General features: G+C 33.7%; 2 protein-coding genes and 3 pseudogenes across 4 annotated transcripts in view; 2 read left to right on the top strand and 3 right to left on the bottom strand.

Moving 5' to 3' along the window:
• Window positions 1-23016, top strand: part of LOC149477412 (uncharacterized) — a 46240-nt gene that overhangs the window by 12006 nt on the left and 11218 nt on the right. The gene's annotated exons all lie outside the window — the stretch shown is intronic.
• Window positions 2285-3262, top strand: LOC149477417 (retinol dehydrogenase 12 pseudogene; annotated as a pseudogene).
• LOC149477416 (retinol dehydrogenase 12 pseudogene) lies at window positions 6087-7101 on the bottom strand (annotated as a pseudogene).
• LOC149477415 (retinol dehydrogenase 12 pseudogene) lies at window positions 10595-12186 on the bottom strand (annotated as a pseudogene). Its single transcript, XR_016317641.1, has 2 exons — window positions 11019-12186; window positions 10595-10843 (listed from the first exon to the last, which is right to left on the bottom strand). The product of XR_016317641.1 is annotated as a retinol dehydrogenase 12 pseudogene (transcript).
• LOC149477414 (retinol dehydrogenase 12-like) lies at window positions 18737-20160 on the bottom strand. Of its 2 annotated transcripts, XM_089710833.1 has the most exons (2): window positions 19517-20160; window positions 18737-19336 (listed from the first exon to the last, which is right to left on the bottom strand). In XM_089710833.1, exons 1-2 carry the CDS (start codon window positions 20132-20134, stop codon window positions 19163-19165), a joined length of 792 nt encoding a protein of 263 aa, XP_089566959.1. In that variant the 5' UTR covers window positions 20135-20160; the 3' UTR covers window positions 18737-19162. The 2 variants fall into 2 exon arrangements, with proteins under 2 accessions (XP_089566959.1, XP_089566958.1); XM_089710832.1 differs by having other exon boundaries at window positions 18737-20160.

Here is a 23016-nt window from a genome sequence, read left to right as displayed (position 1 = left end):
TCCTTTTGGTCTTACATTATGACATAATATAGCCTATAGCATTCCTCGATAAATGGGCTATCCAACACCGAAATAATTCTTCAAATCGGACCAGTAGTTCTTGAGATTAGCGCATTCAAACAAACAAACTTAACAGCTTTATAATATTATAGTATACAGGGTGTAATCGTTAAGTGTGCACAGGCGATTTTTCCGTAAGTATTACAGATAACAAAAAACTTTAAACTGATATCGAAAGTACTTAACCTAATGAGTAAAATGGCCTTAATAAATTTTTAAAAATAAATCGAGAAATATCAAAAAAATTATCTTTAAACCCTCCCATACATTAAGTATGAAATATAAATATCCCGTATACATTTAATATGAAAGATTTTAGCTTTCTTTTTCTTTTTTGGTTTTCTGCTTTAATTACTTCGCAAATTTAAAGTGGCATTTTCCACGCTTTTTCCGGACATTTTCACGCATTTTCCGGATATTTTCCGGGGATTTTCCGAGCATTTTCCGGGCATTTTCCAGGCATTTTCCACGCTTTTTCCGGACATTTCCACGCATTTTCCGGATATTTTCCAGACATTTCCCTGGCATTTTCCGGTTATTTTCCGGGATTTTCCAGACATTTTCCTCGAATTTCCCAGGCATTTTCTGGGGATTTTCCGAGCATTTCCCGGGGATTTTCCGGATGTTTCCCAGACATTTTCCGGACATTTCCCTGGCATTTTCCGGGGATTTTCCACGCATTTCCCAGGCATTTTCCGGACATTTCTCAGGCATTTTCCGGGGTTTTCCAGGCATTTTCAGGATATTTTCCGGACATTTTCACGCATTTACCGGATATTTTCCGGACATTTTCACGCATTTTCCGGATATTTTCCTGGCATTTTCCAGGGATTTTCAACGGTATTTCCGGAAATTTCCACGCATTTTCCGAGCATTTCCCGGGCATTTTCCGGATGTTTTCCAGACACTTATTGGACATTTCCCTGGCATAATCCCCAGAAAATGCCTGAGAAATGTCCGGAAAATGTCTGGGAAATGCGTAGAAAATTCCCGGAAAATGCCAGAGAAATGTCCGGAAAATGTCTGGGAAATGCGTAGAAAATTCCCGGAAAATGCCAGAGAAATGTCCGGAAAATGTCTGGAAAACATCCGGAAAATCCCCGGGAAATGCTCGGAAATTCCCGGAAAATGCCTGGGAAATTCCCGGAAAATGTCTGGAAAATGCGTGAAAATGTCCGGAAAAAGCGTGGAAAATGCCACTTCAAATTTGCGAAGTAATTAAAGCAGAAAACCAAAAAAGAAAAAGAAAGCTAAAAATCTTTCATATTAAATGTATACGGGATATTCATATTTCATACTTAATGTATGGGAGGGTTTAAAGATAATTTTTTTGATATTTCTCGATTTATTTTTAAAAATTTATAACGGCCATTTTACTCATTAGGTTAAGTACTTTCGATATCAGTTTAAAATTTTTTGTTATCTGTAATACTTACGGAAAAATCGCCTGTGCACACTTAACGATTACACCCTGTATATTACTTACTAAATCCAAACAAACATATATACACGTATAAGCTATTAGAAAAAGAGCAACGCCGGGAAGATTCACAAGCACCAATTTTTTAAAAACATCCGCCCCAACTTTATGAACTCTACAGTCTACACTGTAGGTACAGTTTAAACTTTAAATAGCACAGGGACGAAATCTAGATTTTTTTATATTATATTTGAATGCGTAAATCATAATTATTATTCTTACTTGTAATTGTACAAGTACATTGGTACAGGTAATAATTTTACTTCTAATTGATTTAAAACGTTGTTATTAAACGTATGAGTAGAGCAAAGAAATAGCTGGTATATTATTGTCAGTATTGCAATTTTTCATATCAACATTCCTACTTGTATATAATATACTATCTACCATAGTATTCATATTATTGGGGCTACAAATATATAATTTGACGCCGCTCTACGTGTCTCCTGTGCACTACATACTGTACCAAGACTGAAGATGATGTCGAGTACTTGCATGCGAAAACCGGTTTGAGTCTACGAGTGGAACGGCTGGAGTCTCCCTGAAATAAATTAATACATAAATAAATAAATAAAATAAATAAATAAATAAAATAAATAAATAAAATAAATAAATAAATATAAAGTTAGGACCCTCGATTGACAAAATACGGCTCTAATATAATGTTATGCGTTGCGACTTGCGATGCGTCCGTTTTAACAATCCGTTTATGAGTATTTACATAGCAACTGTATTACTAATAACATGTGGTCGTTTATTGTTTTCAGAATTATTACTATAATCAAATCTCTATTTTTCTTAATTGTTTTATTTTTTCTATTTATCATTGGATGTCGGCTTTATTTCCAACCAGTGAAAGAAGTGTGTAGATGTAAGACGAAGCTTAACGGGAAGGTGGCTCTAGTGACGGGAGGGAACTCGGGCATCGGGCTGGAGACGGCCAGGGAACTGGCGAGCCGCGGGGCGAAGGTCATCATAGCGAGCAGAGACGTAGCCCGGTCCGCGGCAGCCGTCAGCGACATCATCAGCACTACGGGGAACCCGCACGTACAACACAAACACCTGGACCTCTCCAAATTTAGCAGCATACGAACATTCGCTGAAGACTTCAACAAAAACGAAGATGAACTTCACATACTATTTAATAACGCTGGCATGGCTGGTACCAAACCTAAATTATCTGAAGATGGAATAGAAATGTCAATGCAAATTAATCATTTTGGTCCCGCACTTCTCACTGATTTGTTAATGGATAAATTAAAGGCATCCTCACCAAGTCGGATTATTTTCGTCTCTTCTCTTTTACACCATAGAGCAAAGCTAGACTTTTCTGACTTAATCGGGAAGAATGTTGTAGATACTTTGACACGATATGCAAACAGTAAATTGTTTAACATTGTGTGGGCAAAAGCGTTAGCGAAGCGATTGCCGAATGGTGTTACAGCAAATGCGTTGCATCCTGGCCTAGTAAAAACGGACATTTTCAAAAGAATGAAAAGAAAGGAAATTGTGCTAAAAAAAATTGAATTATTCTTTAAGACGTCAAAAGAAGGAGCTCAAACATCAATCCATTTGTGTATTTCTCCAGAATTAGAAGGAATATCGGGAGGTTATTTCACAGAATGTCGATTGCGATCAGCTTCTAAAACTGCTGAAAATGAAGATTTAATTGAAAAGGTTTGGGAAGAAACGTGGAAGGTGATAAATGATAGACAAAAGTGATGCTCGTGTTCTTATGAAAATTTTAAGAATAAAATTAAACAACAGTCTTTTGTTTCATTTTTTATCTATACAAATAAAAACTTGTACTTGCCTATTATAAACTATTTCATCTATGTAACGTACGAGTTGGTATTTTTTATCAAGCGCGATGTTTTACTATAAATTAAAATGCTAATTAAAAGACAAAGCAGTATTTTAGCATATTAATCGCAAGGTGCATTTAAATAAATATAGGTTTGAGTAAGATTCTTACCAACTGTTCCAAGGCTTACCACTAGTTTTCATCATGAATATAAAATTAGATAAACATTTATGCGTTTGATAGTTAGAAAAAAAATCAAATTAAACTCAGATTTTATAGTTAACTTGAATGAAAAAAAAAAAGTTTTGTAATATGTGGAAATATAATTTTGATGAATAAAGTAATAATCATATTTTATTATGCTTTATTTAAATGGCAGTTAAATTATACACTTTAAAATAAATAAACAAAAAATCTATGGAAAAAAAATAAAGATATGAAAATGATATCGTTATGAAGTTGTTTTTTTTTAGTGAGTTCATGAAGTAAGGAAAACTAAAGAAATAAATTAAGTTCATTTATTTGAGATTTAAAGCGTCTGATAAAAGTTTTGACTCAGGTGGCGCAGGTGTCACTGGTAGAGCTCCACAAGAGGCAGACATTAAAAAGTACACTAGAGACTACTGTGAACCGAGTCTTACGAGTTACGGCTCTGGGATCTTGGACCATTCGATATTCTATATATATTTATCAGGTTATCATTAGACTAATTAGACCTAACTACTCATATTCTATTTTCAACAAGACTTTCAGCATTAAAAAGGATATATATGGGAACCTTGTGCTTTCTCCTTTATGCATATCTTCTTATATATATAAAAATGAATCGCAAAATGTGTTGGTAAGCGCATAACTCGAGAACGGCTGAACCGATTTCGATAATTCTTTTTTTATTATATTCCTTGAAGTACGAGGATGGTTTTTATGTAGAGAAAACGTAAACATGTACCACGGGCGAAGCCGGGGCGGACCGCTAGTAACAAATATTTGTTATGGTTCCTGTAATGTTACCGTGTCATTGACCCCAATTCAAATTACGTTTTAAATTTCTGTGCGTTGATTCTAATGAAAATGTAATTATTCTATCAGTAAAGTTATTCGTCTGTTTCTTATGTAAATTAGGTGATTTCATTGTAATTAAAATTTATGTATTGGTTATAATATTATTCGTCTGGTTTGTACCGGATGGTCACAAAACATTTTACTATACTTAATATACTAATAACATACAATCTTTTTTAATAACTACACGTGTAGGTACTTACTACTTACCTACTGAGGTTTCACATCACCTTTATGTGCACGATAAATAAGAAAAAAAGATACCTACTAAAATTTGAAATAAACATTTATTTTACACTAGCTAACCGCCCGCAGCCCGCTTTGGCTTATACCATCTAATACCTAATAAATTATATACTAAATCCTTCCTCTTGAATCACTCTATCTATTAAAAAAATCCGTTGCGTAGTTTCAAAGATTTAAGCATACAAAGGGACATAGGGACAGGGACAGAGAAAGAGACTGTTTTATACTAGGTATGTAGTGATGAAGAATATATTATTCAATGACAATGGGTAGTACTATTATATTATATTCTGTGGATATACTAAGAAACTCTACATCAATTTTCTAGAGTCTAGACTAATTATAATACCTATTATTGCACGCCTCATAAGCGAAGCGTTGAGGTGGGTTCTACTGTCACTTCGCGCAAAACATCTGATTTTTCAAACTTAAAATGTCTTTATGTATCATACATTGCACTTGTAAGATAATACATACACACACATATTAAGAAAAAACACTATTTTTAACGTTCATGCAGATATTTTTGATGTCATTTTTGTTATTTAAACTAGTTAAAAAACAGTTTAAAAAAGTTCTGTCTTGGACGTCCGTGTGTCTGTATGTGCGGAGGATTTTCTTGTTAACACGATAGCGACCGAAATACTTTACTAATCGAGTCTTTTTTTTTCTCTTACGCTCGAGTATGCTCAGGAATAGAACCCTTTCATTTTTCAGGGTCTGATTCGATGTGGTTTAATTGTTATTAAATAAACAAAAATAATAATTAATAAATATTTATTAAAAAAAATTATGAGGCGTGCACTTTTGGATTTTCCAAATTATCTGTAACTGCGAATACAGAAATCAACAACAATCGTGTAAATTTACACACGGCTGCTGCTCGCCAGTTCTCTACGCTTGAACAGCGCTTGACACGCTGCAGTTATCAGTAAATTATACATATAAGTACTCAGATAAAATAAAAAAACACAAATAAAAAAAAAACATTTATTCATCTCGACATAAGAAAATTCTTACAGATATGAATTTATGAACTTTTAATGTATAAATATGTCATTGTTTTTATAAATAAACCAGCGGTCCGCTCCGGCTTCGCCCGTGGTACATGTTTACGTTTTCTCTACATAAGAACCATCCTCGTACTTCAAGGAATATAATAAAAAAAGAATTATCGAAATCGGTTCAGCCGTTCTCGAGTTATGCGCTTACCAACACATTTTGCGATTCATTTTTATATTTTTATAAATAAATATAAATATTTTTTGGAACATCTAATAAATATAGCCCATATAAAGATACAATACTTACTTACAAAGATTCAAAAACTTCTGTTTGAACCATACAGGTCTACGCAACGCATACGCATACTATTAATAATTATTATTGTTAGAATATGAAAAATTGAACAACAATTAAAGTGCCTTGATATGACCAATTAATTCTATAAATCATTGTTTGATTAAATCCATAGTTTTCTGCCATACAGCTTCTGATAAATCCTCATCTTGCGCCACTTTCGAAGGTTTTCTTAATTTACACTCCATATAATATCCACCAGTTTGTTCCTCAAATTCAGGACTCAGACATAAATGTATGACCGTTTGTGCTCCCTCCTTTGGAACCTTAAAGAATATCGCTATAAAATTTCTAACAATATAACCTAGCCACGGTGGTACTTTTTGGAATATGTTAGTGCTCACCAAACCAGGATGCAAGCAATTGACAGTTACTCCCTTTGGTAACCGCTTGGCAAGCGCTCGCACCCATAATATGTTTAATAGCTTACTATTATTGTACCTCACCATGTAATGTGACTTCCTTTTCCCGGCTAAATCATTTAAATCTAATCTAGATACATAATGCAGGAGTGAAGATACAACGACGATCCGGCTCGGAGCTGATTCCTTTAATTTGTCCAACAACAAATGAGTTAACAGAGCATGTCCAAAATGATTGATCTGCATGATCTTGTCAATTCCATCTTCAGTGAGACGACTCTCTAGACTGCTAACTCCAGCATTGTTAACCAAAATATGCAGCGGATCTCCGCTTTTGTTGATATCTTCGGCGAGCTGCCGAACGCTTTTAAATTTGGAGAGGTCCAGGTGTTTGTGTTGTACGTGCGGGTTCCCCGTGGTACTGATGATGTCGCTGACGGCTGCCGCGGACCGGGCGACGTCTCTGCTCGCTATGATGACCTTCGCCCCGTGGCTCGCCAGTTCCCTGGCCGTCTCCAGCCCGATGCCCGAGTTCCCTCCCGTCACTAGAGCCACCTTCCCGTTAAGTTTCGTCTTACATCTACACACTTCTTTCACTGGTTGGAAATAAAGCCGACATCCAATGATAATTAGAAATAAAGTCACAATTATATAGAATAACACTTGTAATAGGTAAACGATACTGAATATAAACATCGACATTGTGCCTCACGAGCTGGCGGTCGATTACTAAGTCTGTTGTGAAGTGATAAAACATGAGTCGATACAAATAATTCCAACGACTCGTTAAACTATTCAACATTAAACATAAATGCTTGTAATTGTTATAACTTATGTATAAGTTATAACAATTACTACAAAAAGTATGTAAAATTACTACAAAAAGTATGTACTTTTTGTAGATGTGATTAACGATAGATTATTTAATGTTTCCTTTAGAAGAGATTTTTAAAAGAATTATTTAATCTATACCTGATTGAGATTCCATTGAAAATACGTCAAATTAGTTTTAATTATGGGTGAACAAGTTAATTGGTTTAAAATTAACCAGCCTAAATAAATAAAAGACTACAACGCTTTGTTTTTTAAATACGTAGAAATACTTTTTTTTATTATTTTAATATAAGTAGAGCTTCCTAACTTTAAAGTGCATCACACACGGTGAAGATACTATAATATTTTATGATAAGATTCTCTTATATAAAATATTACAGTATCAAGGTATCCGGTATCAGCGTTCTGACCATCATTTTTCTTTTTGTCATTGCGTACTAAGACCCCTGTAGAACCGCCATCCTGTTACAAATGACCCGAAATTTTAGGTCAGAACGCTGATAGCGGATACCCTAAGATACTGTGATATTTTATATTAGAGAATCTTAACATAAAATATTATAGTATCTTCACCGTGTGTGATGCGCTTCAAACGATTTTCCAATTCCTTCCTTATCTACCTTTCCGCTCGCAACTTCACCCGCTAAAACCTAATAAATTAATTATTTACTAAAACCTTCCTCTAGAATCACTCTATCCATTAAAAACCCTATCAAAGTCTGTTGCTTAATTTTAAAATATAAGCTTATAGACACACCCCGTGGAAAGCGACTTTTTATATTATGTAGTTATTATATAAACATAATGAGGACAAGTTCGAATGCAAAGAACTGAGTGCAAGTCCGATTCAATAATAACTAGTCTGATAACATAATATTCATAAATTTATTATCTTATAATAATAAACTATAGAGATAGCATATTTCCGAACGGTTCAGTACTAAAGTCAGACAGTAAAAATATCATTTTCTTAAGAATAAAAATATATAAGTATAGTATATAATAGTACATAATATAGTACATACCTAATATATTTTATTAATGACTCTTCAATTAATTATTTTTGCACTGTCTTTTTCGACCTACCTACCAATTTTATTTTACTGAGCTTTTGTCCCGGTTGCCTGGAAGCTTAGATCATTAAGTAATGATCTAAGCCTGGAAGAGATCACTGTTAAGTGATAAGGCCACTTATAAACGCTATGCTGTGTTTTTGTATAAAATTAAAAATTGTAACATAATTTCCTTATTGTATGGTTATAAATTATAATAAAGAGTTAATAAATAAATAAACAAAATAAATAATTTACTATTAGATACTTTTTAAATATACAAAGTTGCATAAAATATAGGTTCTAGTTATAGCCTTTGGCACATAATACTTATTGAGTACTAACATACCTATAGGATAATAGAACGAATGACTAAAATAATAATGTTCAATGACCATACTACGATACTAATTTAAGGCTCTTCACATATGTAGCTACTTTTTTTTATTTCTGTCTTATATCCCAAGCAATGACAGATTTACCAACAGCCGAAAAGCCAACGGAAAATCGAGGATATTTTTGTTCATTAGACATTAAAATCTGCAAAATCCACTACAAGATGAAAACTAGGTTATAGTTAGTTATTTAAATAAATGAAAAAAATAAATATTCATTTAATTTTCCGTTTGAATATTATAAACTCTACGCACATCCCAAAAATTAACGTAAACAAGAAGCGAACGAGAGGGGGAAGGGGGCGTCGCGTCGTCCTTTCGATAATGAATAGAACATAGACTGACAATAAAAGCTTAAAAAATTATTAAAAAATAATTTATTGCGTTATGCCAAAATTCGTAGAACAAATGTTGTTACATATTATGATGTTAGCTATCTTGTCCTACGAGGTTGCTGGTGTTTTACAAGTAACCCTGTATATAAGTAAATATAAATACCAAATATTTTTCCGATTACATCAGCTCAAAGGTGTTAATTAAATACATACATATTACATACACACGTTTGACATAAGGAGAGTTGCAAAGCAAGATGACTAAGATATTTTATATTTTTAACAGATTATCATTACCTACACTCAAAGCTTATGCCTAACTTCTCATATTTTATTTTCAACAAGACTCTTTCAGCAATCAAAAAAAGGAAAAACGGGATCCTTATGCTTCCTCCTTCATGCGTATAACAAAATATATTTGTTGTGGTTCCTGTAGTTTTATCGAGTCATTGAAATCAATTACCATACTTACATAATACCTATAGTGTATTCAAATTACGTTTTAAATTTTTTTGCGTTGATTCAAATCAAAATATAATTATTCTATCGGTAAAGTTATTCGTCTATTTATTTATTTTATGTAAATCGGGTGATTTCATTCTAATTAACATTGAATTACCTATGTGTTATTCGTCTGGTTTGAACATTGTCAAAATTTTCACTTTACGACAATTACTACACTAAAGTCTAAATTAATAACTACACGTACTTACTACTTACCTACTGAGATTTTACATTACATATAGTTGCATGATATGAGAAAACATACAAAAATATAATGTAAATTGAAATTTAAATTGAAATTGAATTGAAAAAATACAAAAGATATTTATGAAGCATCTTAGTTTTAAAGCAAAACATAACTTTAAGGACTACAAAGAATCCTGCATTTTCTTTAAAATGAATACTCTCGAAGACAGACGTACTCTTTCAGATATTATGTTTCTTTATGATCTCCTAAACAACAAACTAGACTGCCCCCAATTAACAGAAAATATATATTTTAACACCCCTCTAACTCGAACACGTAATACTCCTTTATTCTTTATACCACGTACAAAAAACCAATATATGAAGAACTCACTCTTTAATCGCCTGCCTTCGATATACAATCAAAAATTTTCTACTCTTGACATGTTTAACAGCCCTCGCAATCGTTTTAAAACCAATGTAATTAAAATATTATCTAACGTACCTAACACATTTTAATCATGCACACACACACATATATACACACAAACATACCCAAACGCACGCACGCACTCACCCACACACACTACTCACCACTCTTTAATAAGTTACTGTTTTAAATATACATGTAATTGATAATAATTGTAAAACTCGTAATTGGCGTATTGTATCATAGATATAAGTAGAGTAAGTCAAACTGTAAGCTGTGTAGTTTTCAAAATAAATAAATAAATAAATAAATAAATAAATAAATATGCTATGAACCGAAAAACTCTACATAAATTTTGTAGACTTATTTCTGATAATACTAATACAGAAATCAAAAATATATATTACAGTTATCAACTCAATTATCAAGCTAGCAGGATTGTGTGGTAGGTATAGGTATAGGTATAACATAAAAAAAAACACAAATAAAAAAAAACATTTATTCATCTCAACATAAGAAAGTTCTCTGTTTGTGACACCTGTAGGTAGCTATGTTATAAACAAATATTTTTACAGTAGAATATTTATTGCTTAGATAATTTTTAAGAACAAATCAGTAACTATAAACTATACATAATGAATAACTTTTATATTTTTTTTCAATATTTACCTACAATACCATCTTCTAAATAAGAGCCGTTAAAATCGGAGGCCTAAAATGTTTTGTTTATAAACCTGGGGCCTTAGACAAAGTAACAATTAAAAAACGATAACGAAGTTAGAAAAGGAAAAATGTATGGGATTGACATTAGATAGACCACGTGATCTAACGCGGCGTATGTCAATCCCATACATTTTTGCCTTTTCTAACTTCGTTATCGTTTTTTAATTGTTACTTTGTCTATTAGGCCTGTTTATTATAAGATTATTTCATCAATTAAAACTGTATTTATCGAATTTCCTGTTCTAAACATGAACAATTTAACAACAATTAAGTAAATATAACAATAATAAGTGCCTTGATATGACTATCAATAAACTCGTAGAGCCGTACTATTAATATCTCACATATTAAAGATCCAATTAATTGTACAAAATCATTGTTTAATCAACTCCATAGTTTTCTGCCATACAGTTTCCGATAAATCCTCATCTTGCGCCTCTTTCGAAGGTTTTCTTAACTGACACTCCATATAATATCCACCAGATTGTTCCTCAAATTCAGGACTCAGACATAAATGTATGACCGTTTGTGCTCCCTCCTTTGGAACCTTAAAAAATATCGCTATAAAATTTCCAACAATATAACCTAGCCACGGTGGTACTTTTTGGAATATGTTGGTGCTCACCACACCAGGGTGCAAGCAATTGACAGTTACACCCCTTGGTAACCGCTTGGCAAGCGCTCGCACCCATAATATATTCAATAGCTTACTATTATTGTACCTCACCATGTAATGTGACTTCTTTTTCCCGGCTAAATCATTTAAATCTAATCTAGATACATAATGCAGGAGTGAAGATACAACTACGATCCGGCTCGGAGCTGATTCCTTCAACTTATCCAATAACAAATGAGTTAACAGAGCATGTCCAAAATGATTGATCTGCATGATCTTGTCAATTCCATCTTCAGTAAGACGATTCTCTAGACTGCTGACTCCAGCATTGTTAACCAAAATATGCAGCGGATCTCCGCTTTTGTTGATATCTTCGGCGAGCTGCCTAACGCTTTTAAATTTGGAGAGGTCCAAGTGTTTGTGTTGTACGTGCGGGTTCCCCGTGGTGCTGATGATGTCGCTGACGGCTGCCGCGGACCGGGCGACGTCTCTGCTCGCTATGATGACCTTCGCCCCGTGGCTCGCCAGTTCCCTGGCCGTCGCCAGCCCGATGCCCGAGTTCCCTCCCGTCACTAGAGCCACCTTCCCGTTAAGTTTCGTCTTACATCTACACACTTCTTTCACTGGTTGGAAATAAAGCCGAAATCCAATGATAAAAAGAAATAAAGTCACAATTATATAGAATAACACTTGTAATAGGTAAACGATATTAAATATAAACATCGACATTGTGCCTCACAAGCTAGCGATCGATTACTAAGTCTGTTGTGAAGTGATAAAACATGAGTCGATTTAAATAATTCCAACGACTCGTTAAACTATTCAACATTAAAATTTAAATGTAAACGTTTGTAATTGTTATAACTTATGACATACTTTTTGTAGATGTGATTAACGATAGATTATTTAATGTTTCCTTTAGAAGAGATTTTTAAAAGAATTATTTAATCTATACCTGATTGAGATTCTATTGAAAATACGTCAAATTAGTTTTAAGTATGGGTGAACAAGTTAATTGGTTTCAAATTAACCAGCCTAAATAAATAAAAGACTACAACGCTTTGTTTTTTAAATACGTAGAAATAAGGTAAACGCAGGTATTAACGACCCCTCTAAGGCAATTTCAAAATCAACCATATTTTTTAAGTATACTGGTTCTGCTAAAGATTTATAGTTTCATTTTATATGCTAGTGTTATGTATAAAAAATGTTTTTATTGAAGCAAATACATTCTAATAAAGGATTATCTTGTAAAAAATAATTTACAATGTGACTTAGTCGATTGTTGCAATTACCGACCCATAAAAACGGCTGTGAAGCTATTAACGATTTTTATGCAGCTATTCCCGATCGTATGTGAGAGGAGGCCTTTTTCCAGCAATGGAATGTATAGAAGCTAGTGATGATGATGATTACCGATCTTAATAAAATGAAATAAAAATGCAAATATATTCGTATTTTTTTATTATATTTATTTTTAATAAAACAAATGAGTACTTCTTAGTAATGAACTAAATAATTATAAACTTTTAAATTAATCAACATAATACTATTAATATATGTATTAAATTAGGGATTTCAAACTCTAGGATATTTATTTCCTTATGCTATTTGATTGATTCCTTCGGCGAGTTGTGTTTTACTGTATACTTTTCGCCGCTTTTGTGGCTCCATATTTCTGGAAAAAAATATAATTATATGTTTTATGTTAATTTAACCATGAAGAAGCATTTTTTGATAGGCACCTATTATGTCATAAAAGTAGTAAAAATATATTTGCACGCTCAACTACGAGCATAGTGTTTAAGGATCAATATTATCTATATCTACAAAAATCCTTATTCTACATTCTGCAAATAAAGCAATTTGAATTTGAATTTGTAGATGAGAAACTAAACAATCTATATTCGATCGGTAATAGCTTCCTATAGTTGCTATTGCCGACTCACATGGGTCGGTAATTAAGTATGTAAGTATAAACCTAAATTATATTACCGACCCATAAAAAAAATGGTTATTTTAATTAATTTGACCATCAGACTATAAAATAGATTATAATTGATTAATGTCATACAAAATATGAACAAATGCATATTGTTTAAACAAAAAAACAATGATTTACTACTGTAACTATTCGATACCAATCCTCGAAAAATATCATAACTTTGTATAAATTGACAAGGCTAAAAAATAAACACTAGACAAAAAAGTTTAGTCGCTAATAGATTTTTATGAAGACTCATAGCTTAGATTTAAACTGGTCCATAAAACCACTTGTGTTAGTGTGATATAATAACATAAAAGAAATTTAAAACAAAAAGTTACGTTGCTGCCATTGCCGACTTATGGGTCGTTGATACCTGCCACGACTTAAACTGGTGAAGCTAACACCGTCCCATTTTTATTTAAAGTTTTATCGTTTCAATGTTTACAAGTTATTTGTTTTATCGTTTCAATGTTTATAAGTAAAGTTTTACAGTTTCATGTTTGTTTTTTGTATCTGTGTGGTGTGTTTTATTGTCAATAAATGTTTTATTATTATTATTATGTTTCTCATTTCCATAATACTCGGGTACCACCAGAAGGACAGTACCCGGATCTTTGGAAGGCTTACGTGGGGACACGGATCCAACACGCAGAGGCCCTTTCGAGAATTTTAATGTGTTGTGGGACACCAGCCGCAGCCTGCCCATGACTGCACTATAGAGATACAGCCCTGGGCAGTCCGCGGCCGATGTAGGACTATTGCAGGGTATGGAAATTTAATGATTGGGCTATGGATTGGGATGCTAAATGGACTGGTACTGAGGACTATGGGAAACTATGGCACCTGCCTTTCTACTAAAAGAAAGTAAAAATATGTTGGCAGGTGGTGACTCGCCCTCTCACTGTATGGGCCCCCGAAATAGGTCGCTGCAATAGTGCGACAAGGGGGCAACATATTGTGAGCAGCTAAGGGTGGAGAGGCGTCCCTGGACTTTAAACTACGATCACGCGCTCCCTGAGGGTCCAGCATCACGTGCCCACTCGCCACTTACGCTTCGCATCCACCCTTCGAGCTAAAAGCTCTCGCGACTCCACTCTGGCCGGCCGGTTAAGGCAAGCCAGAGGTGGGGGTCCTGTCCTCGTCAGGCTTCACTCCGACCGGCCGGTGAAGGCGAGCCGGAGATGAAGACAGGGGCCTCCCCCGGGAGCACTCGGTTCCCGCGGGGTCGCTACTCCCCGACACCCCGCCACAAGGTGTCCTGCGGGTTGACTAATTGCACGGGTGGAATATCTATTGTCACGTAGACAATAGATATTCCAACCGTGGGCGATGGGGTCGTCACATCCCTACGCCCAAATTATTATTATTATTATACTTACCCGAAGGAACAACGGAACAGTACGAAACGTCCTGCGTCCACGCTACCCCGCAGCAACTTACGTATTTTAACTCTTTTTTGCACAGTTATTCACACTAACGTAAAAGTATACGATGCTCAAGTAATACATTCGTGTAAAACTTTGCCTACCTATAGCTAGAATAGTTCTGGAAACGTTTAAATTTCGAATTACTTTTATAGGTCGGTAATACCTTCAGATTTTCGATGGGTCGTTGATAGCTGCGTTTACCCTACTTAATTTATTATGTTAATGTAAGTAGAGCTTCCTAACTTCCTAGATAACTTGTGTAAGTACCTATTAAATCTATACATATAATAAATCTGTAGAAGGGTCAATTCTGTACATTGAAAATATTGAAAAAATAAATAGCACGGGGTGTTACTGGATCGATACCAAACCCAAATATGTGATTAAAAAATGTTTTGTCTGTCTGTCTGTCTGACTGTATGTGAAGACATCACGTGAAAACTAACGGTTCGATTTCGATGAAACTTGGTATAATTATACCTTATTATCCTGGGCGTAAAATAGGATACTTTTTATCCTGGAAAAATACGTAGAAAAAAAATTTATCTTAATTTTTCAGTTTTATCCATAGACGTTGTTCTGTAGAACCGCGAACACACGTTGCGTATTATTATAGGCCTAGCCGTATTTGGGTCCAATAGATATTTATAAGATGTCATTGTCAGAGTTAATCAAAATGGAGACCATCCACGCGAAGACCGACATCCGCGCGGACGGAGTCGCGGGCGGAAGCTAGTTAATAATATAATATAAGGTTCCATGATGAGCTCGGCGTTCATCATGTCTGGTTTTAGCCTTTAGGTAGGCTAAAGCATGTATACGGATTGGACATTCTCATAATATTCCTCTACAACATTTTACTAACATGTATAATTATATTTAATTAAATTAATACTGAAAAACTTGTGGAGAACTATTATTCCTTTATTGTATTATGTATTTTAACTCATATTAATAAAAACAAAATTCATCTGCTGCTTATAGCGCATCACACACGGTGAAGATACTATAATATTTTATGTTAAGATTCTCTAATATAAAATATTACAGTATCTTAAGGTATCCGCGGTCGGCGGTATCAGCGTTCTGACCATCATTTTTCTTTTTGTCATTGCGTACTAAGACCCCTGTAGAACCGCCATCCTGTTACAAATGACCCGAAATTTTAGGTCAGAACGCTGATACCGGATACGTTAAGATACTGTAATATTTTATATTAGAGAATCTTAACATAAAATATTATAGTATCTTCACCGTGTGTGATGCGCTTCAAACCTTTCCGCTCGCAACTTCACCCGCTAAAACCTAATAAATTAATTATTTACTAAAACCTTCCTCTAGAATCACTCTATCTATTAAAAAACCCTATCAAAGTCTGTTGCTTAATTTTAAAATATAATCTTATAGACACACCCGGTGGAAAGCGACTTTTTTATATTATGTAGTTATTATAAACATAATGAGGACAAGTTCGAATGCACTAAGAACTGAGTGCAAGTCCGATTCAGAAATAACTAGTCTGATAACATAATATTCATAAATTTATTATCTAATAATAATAAACTATAGAGATAGTATATTTCCGAACGGTTCAGTACAAATATCATTTTCTTATGAATAATAATATATAAGTATAGTATATAATACATATTATAGTACACACCTAATATATTTTATTAATGACTCTTCAATTAATTATTTTTGAACTGTCTTTTTCGACCTACATAGTTACCAATTTTATTTTACTGAGCTTTTGTCCCGGTTGCTTGGAAGAGATCACTGTTAAGTGATAAGGCCACCTAATAAACGCTGTACTGTGTTTTTGTATAAAATTGTAACATAATTTCCTTTTTGTATGGTTAAAATAAAGAGTTAATAAATAAATAAACAAAATAAATAATTTACTATTAGATACTTTTTAAATATACAAAGTTGCATAAAACATTGTTTAAGTATGCAAATTATAGGTAATAAATAGCCTTTGGCACATAATACTTATTGAGTACTAACATACCTATAGGATAATAGAACGAATGACTAAAATAATAATGTGCAATGACCATACTACGATAGGTACTAATATTAGGCTCTTCGCATACGTAGCTACTTTTTTATATTTCTGTCTTATAGGTATCCCAAGCAATGACAGATTTACCAACAGCCGAAAAGCTAACGGAAAATCGAGGATATTTTTATTCATAAGACATCAAAATCTGCAAAATCCACTACAAGATGAATACTAGGTTCTAGTTAGTTATTTAAATCAATGAAAAAAATAAATATTCATTTAATTTTCCGTTTGAATATTATAAACTCTACGCGCATCCCAAAAATTACGTAAACAAGAAGCGAACGATAGGGGGAAGGGGGCGTCGCGTCGTCCTTTCGATAATGAATAGAACATAGACTTACAAATGACAATAAAAGCTTAAAAAATCATTTAAAAATAATTTATTGCGTTATGCCAAAATTCGTAGAACAAATGTTGTTACTTATGATGTAAGCTATCTTGTCCTACGAGGTTGCTGGTGTTTTACAAGTAACCCTGTATAAAAGTAAATAAATACCAAATATTTTTCCGATTAGATCGGCTCAATGGTGTTAATTAAATACATACATATTACATACACACGTTTGACATAAGGAGAGTTGCAAAGCAAGATGACTAAGATATTTCATATTTTTATCAGGATAACATATACTTATACTTTATTTTCAACAAGACTCTTTCAGCAATCAAAAAAAGGAAAAACGGGATCCTTATGCTTCCTCCTTCATGCGTATAACAAAATATATTTGTTGTGGTTCCTGTAGTTTTATCGAGTCATTGAAATCAATTACCATACTTACATAATACCTATAGTGTATTCAAATTACGTTTTAAATTTTTTTGCGTTGATTCAAATCAAAATATAATTATTCTATCGGTAAAGTTATTCGTCTATTTATTTATTTTATGTAAATCGGGTGATTTCATTCTAATTAACATTGAATTACCTATGTGTTATTCGTCTGGTTTGAACATTGTCAAAATTTTCACTTTACGACAATTACTACACTAAAGTCTAAATTAATAACTACACGTACTTACTACTTACCTACTGAGATTTTACATTACATATAGTTGCATGATATGAGAAAACATACAAAAATATAATGTAAATATGCTATGAACCGAAAAACTCTACATAAATTTTGTAGACTTATTTCTGACTAGCGGTCCGCCCCGGCTTCGCCCGTGGTACATATTTACGTTTTCTCTACATAAGAACCATCCTCGAACTTCAAGGAATATAATAGAAAAGAATTATCGAAATCGGTTCAGCCTTTCACACGTGATGATGCCGTGACAACGCGAAACGGGTGCAGACCCGCCGCCTTTTTATAGCTCCCGCCGCGAAGCGCGTCGAACGCGGCAACTGATAAACAAAAATAATCCTTATGGCATGATTCTGTATATGCGCGTATTTCATGTATAACTTTGGTGTTTCTACACCGATTTACATGATTCTTTTACTATAACCTGCCCAGGAGTATGAAGAATAATTGTGCCAAATTTGGTTAAAATCCGTCGCGTAGTTTTTGTTTCTATAACGAATATACAGACAGACAGACAGACAGACAGACAGACAGACAGACAAAAATTTTACTGATTGCATTTTTGGCATCAGTAGCGATCCCTTATCACCCCTTCATAGTTTTTTTTTTTAATATATTTCATGTACAGAATTGGCCTCTCTACAGATTTATTATAAGTATAGATAATACTAATACAGAAATCAAAAATATATATTACAGTTATCAACTCAATTATCAAGCTAGCAGAATTGTGTGGTAGGTATAGGCATAGATAACATAAAAAAAACACAAATAAAAAAAAAAACATTTATTCGTCTCAACGAAAGTTCTCTGTTTGTGACACCTGTAGCTATGTTATAAACAAATATTTTTACAGTAGAATATTTATTGCTTAGATAATTTCTAAGAACAAATCAGTAACTATAAACTATACATAATGAATAACTTTTATATTTTTTTCAATATTTACCTACACTCCCATCTTCTAAATAAGAGCCGTTAAAATCGGAGGCCTAAAATGTTTTGTTTATAAACCGGTTTATTATAAGATTATTTCATCAATTAAAACTGTATTTATCGAATTTCCTGTTCTAAACATGAACAATTTAACAACAATTAAGTAAATATAACAATAATAAGTGCCTTGATATGACTATCAATAAAGTCGTAGAGCCGTACTATTAATATCTCACATATTATAGATCCAATTAATTGTACAAAATCATTGTTTAATCAACTCCATAGTTTTCTGCCATACAGTTTCCGATAAATCCTCATCTTGCGCCTCTTTCGAAGGTTTTCTTAACTGACACTCAATATAATATCCACCAGATTGTTCCTCAAATTCAGGACTTAGACATAAATGTATGACCGTTTGTGCTCCCTCCTTTGGAACCTTAAAAAATATCGCTATAAAATTTCCAACAATATAACCTAGCCACGGTGGTAGTTTTTGGAATATGTTGGTGCTCACCACACCAGGGTGCAAGCAATTGACAGTTACACCCTTTGGTAACCGCTTGGCAAGCGCTCGCACCCATAATATATTTAATAGCTTACTATTATTATACCTCACCATGTAATGAGACTTCTTTTTCGCGGCTATATCATTTAAATCCAATCTAGATACATAATGCAGGAATGAAGATACAACTACGATCCGGCTCGGAGCTGATTCCTTCAACTTATCCAATAACAAATGAGTTAACAGAGCATGTCCAAAATGATTGATCTGCATGATCTTGTCAATTCCATCTTCAGTGAGACGATTCTCTAGACTGCTGACTCCAGCATTGTTAACCAAAATATGCAGCGGATCTCCGCTTTTGTTGATATCTTCGGCGAGCTGCCTAACGCTTTTAAATTTGGAAAGGTCCAAGTGTTTGTGTTGTACGTGCGGGTTCCCCGTGGTTCTGATGATGTCGCTGACGGCTGCCGCGGACCGGGCGACGTCTCTGCTCGCTATGATGACCTTCGCCCCGTGGCTCGCCAGTTCCCTGGCCGTCGCCAGCCCGATGCCCGAGTTCCCTCCCGTCACTAGAGCCACCTTCCCGTTAAGTTTCGTCTTACATCTACACACTTCTTTCACTGGTTGGAAATAAAGCCGAAATCCAATGATAAAAAGAAATAAAGTCACAATTATATAGAATAACACTTGTAATAGGTAAACGATACTAAATATAAACATCGACATTGTGCCTCACGAGCTAGCGGTCGATCACTAAGTCTTTAGTCTGTCGTGAAGTGATAAAATATGAGACGATATAAATAATTCCAACGTCTCGTTTAACTATTCCGTTATAACTTATACATACTCTTTGTAGATATGATTAACGATAGATTAAATTAATGCTTCCTATAAAATAGATTTTTAAAAGAATTATTTAAATCAATTCCATTGAAAAATATATCTACATAATTAGTTTTTAACGATGGGTTAATACGTTAATTGGGGCCAAATTAACCAGTCTAAATAAATAAAACACTACATCAACGCTTTGATTTTTAAACACATAGAAATAATTTTTTTTTTTAATATAGGCAGAGCTTCATTTTAATGTAAGTAGAGCTTCCTAACTTCCTAGATAACTTGTGTAAGTATTAAATTAATAATACAAGGAGTGGGATATTCCATGACGAGCTCGTCGTTCATCATGTCTGGTTTTAGGCAGGATAAAGAATGGATACGGCTTGGACATTCTCATAACATTCCTCTACAACATTTTACTAACTTGTAATTTGTATAATTATATTTAATTGAATTAATACTGAAAAACTTGTGGAGATCTATTATTCCTATATATATTATGTATTTTAACTCATATTAATAAAAACAAAATTCATCTGCTGCTTCAAACGATGTTCCAATGCCTTATCTACCTTTCCGCCCGCAACTTCAAACGCAAAACCTAATAAATTATATACTAAAACCTTTCTCTTGAATCACTCTCATATTTTTTAAAAACCCTATCAAAATCTGTTGCTCTATTTTAAAATCTAAGCTATAGACACACACGGCCAAAGCGACTTTTTATATTATGTAGTTATTATAAACATAATGAGGACAAGTGCGAATGAACCACGAATGAACTGAGTGCAAGTCCGATTCAAAAATAACTAGTCTGATAACATAATATTCATAAATTTATTATCTTATAATAATAAACTATAGAGATAGTATATTTCCGAACGGTTCAGTATTAACAGTAAAATTATCATTTTCTTTTTTAAGAATAGTAATTTATTTTATAGATACTTCTACATCATCACTACATAGTAGGTACAAAACAAAGTCGCTTTCTCTGTCCCTATTTCCTATGCTTAAATCTTTAAAACTACGCAACGGATTTTGATGGGTTTTTTTTATTAGATAGAGTGATTCAAGAGGAAGGTTTTAGTATATAATTTATTAGGTGTTAGACAAAGCGGGCGAAGCCGCGGGCGGTAAGCTAGTAATATATAAAACTCAAAGGTGACTGATATAGTGATCTATCAACGCACAGCCCAAACCACTGAACGTATCGGGCTGAAATTTGGCATGCAGGTAGATGTCATAACGTAGGCGTCCCCTAAGAAAGGATTTTAGAAAATTCATCCCCTAAAGGGGTAAAATAGGGGATGAAAACTTATACCATGAAAATTTATCTTTTCCACGCAAGCGAAGCTGCGGGCAACAGCTAGTTTAAATATAAATACAAACTTGCATAAAACATTGTATATGCAAGTTATATACTTTACTAGCGGTCCGCCCCGGCTTCGCCCGTGGTACATATTTACGCTTTCTATACATAAGAACCATCCTTGGACTTCCACAAACATTAAAAAAAAAGAATTATCGAAATCGGTTCAGTCGTTCACACGTGATGCCGTGACAACGCGAAACGGGTTTCATTTTTATATATATAGGTTTCTGGTTTAGTTATAGCCTTTAGGCTTTAGCATATAATACTTATTAAGTACTAACTTACCTATAGGTTAAATGAACGTATATAGGTTAAAAACCTATAGGTTAAATGAACTTTATATACGTAGCTACTTTTTTTATTTCTGTTTTATATCCCAAGCAAAGACCTGCCTGAGAATGAAAATCGAGGATATTTTTGTTTATTAGACATGTAAATCTGCAAAATCAGGATACAAGATGAACACTAGCCTTAGATACTAGGTAATAGTTATTTAAATCAATGATTATAGGAATCAGCCTACGCAGGCGTTAGTTTTGACACTTACGTGAGGCGTACACTTTTTGTGTCCAATTAATATAATATTATTGAGTAGCTATAAAATTAATATTTTTTAATATAAACTGAAAGTGAAAGTATTCGGTGTAGTTAACTGAAACCAAAAACTAATCAGTTGAAGACAAACCAAATATGCATAAGCTGCCGGAACAGCAACTTTTCTCTAATCTGTTGTTACATTTACGCAAAACCTCAGGTTAAAACTTTGTTTTCTTTTTTGATAATATGGCACTGAGAACCAGCGCTATATGGCTTTATACTATACTAAACTATACCATACCTATATACTATACCATATAGCACACAAGTAAAAAATCTTGGTTTGACACTTGACCAAACTTTTTCGTGGGATGAGCAAATAAAACAAGTCCGTAAAAGGGTTTTCTCATCGGCGTTCTCGCTACGGCGTTTACGAAACTTTTTACCGATCGCTACGAAAATTACGTTAGCTCATTCTTTACTCCTTCCTCTCCTTGATTTTGCCGATTCATCCTATCCAGATCTCCATGAATACCAACTAGACACCCTTGAGAAGCTTCAAAATTTTTGTATACGATTTATTTATGGATTACGTAAATTTGATCATATTTCTGAGTTTAGAACAAAATTAAACTGGCTCCCCGTTCGCTTCCGCCGGAAAACTCACATTCTTCATCTCCTGTATTGTATTTTATTTCATCCTAAAACACCGTCCTATTTAAAAAACAACTTTAACTATCTTAGCTCTACTCACACTCTCACTCTTCGTTCTTCCAACCTTTTATTATTATGTACTCCTGTCCATCGGTCAAACTTTTATGACAACTCGTTTACTGTTCGTGCCATTCAGCTCTGG

Source organism: Colias philodice, chromosome 25 (assembly GCF_061535455.1).
Source record: "Colias philodice isolate Cphi_HAF_F1 chromosome 25, ilColPhil1 Martin Lab GWU primary, whole genome shotgun sequence".
Classification (NCBI taxonomy): domain Eukaryota; kingdom Metazoa; phylum Arthropoda; class Insecta; order Lepidoptera; family Pieridae; genus Colias; species Colias philodice.
The sequence above is the reverse complement of the archived record's forward strand: the minus strand, read 5'-3'. Positions and strand labels throughout refer to the sequence as shown.

Excerpts from the sequence above, each read along its gene's own strand:
- LOC149477414 (XM_089710832.1), bottom strand. The coding sequence starts at position 20,134 with ATGTCGATGTTTATATTTAGTATCGTTTACCTATTACAAGTGTTATTC.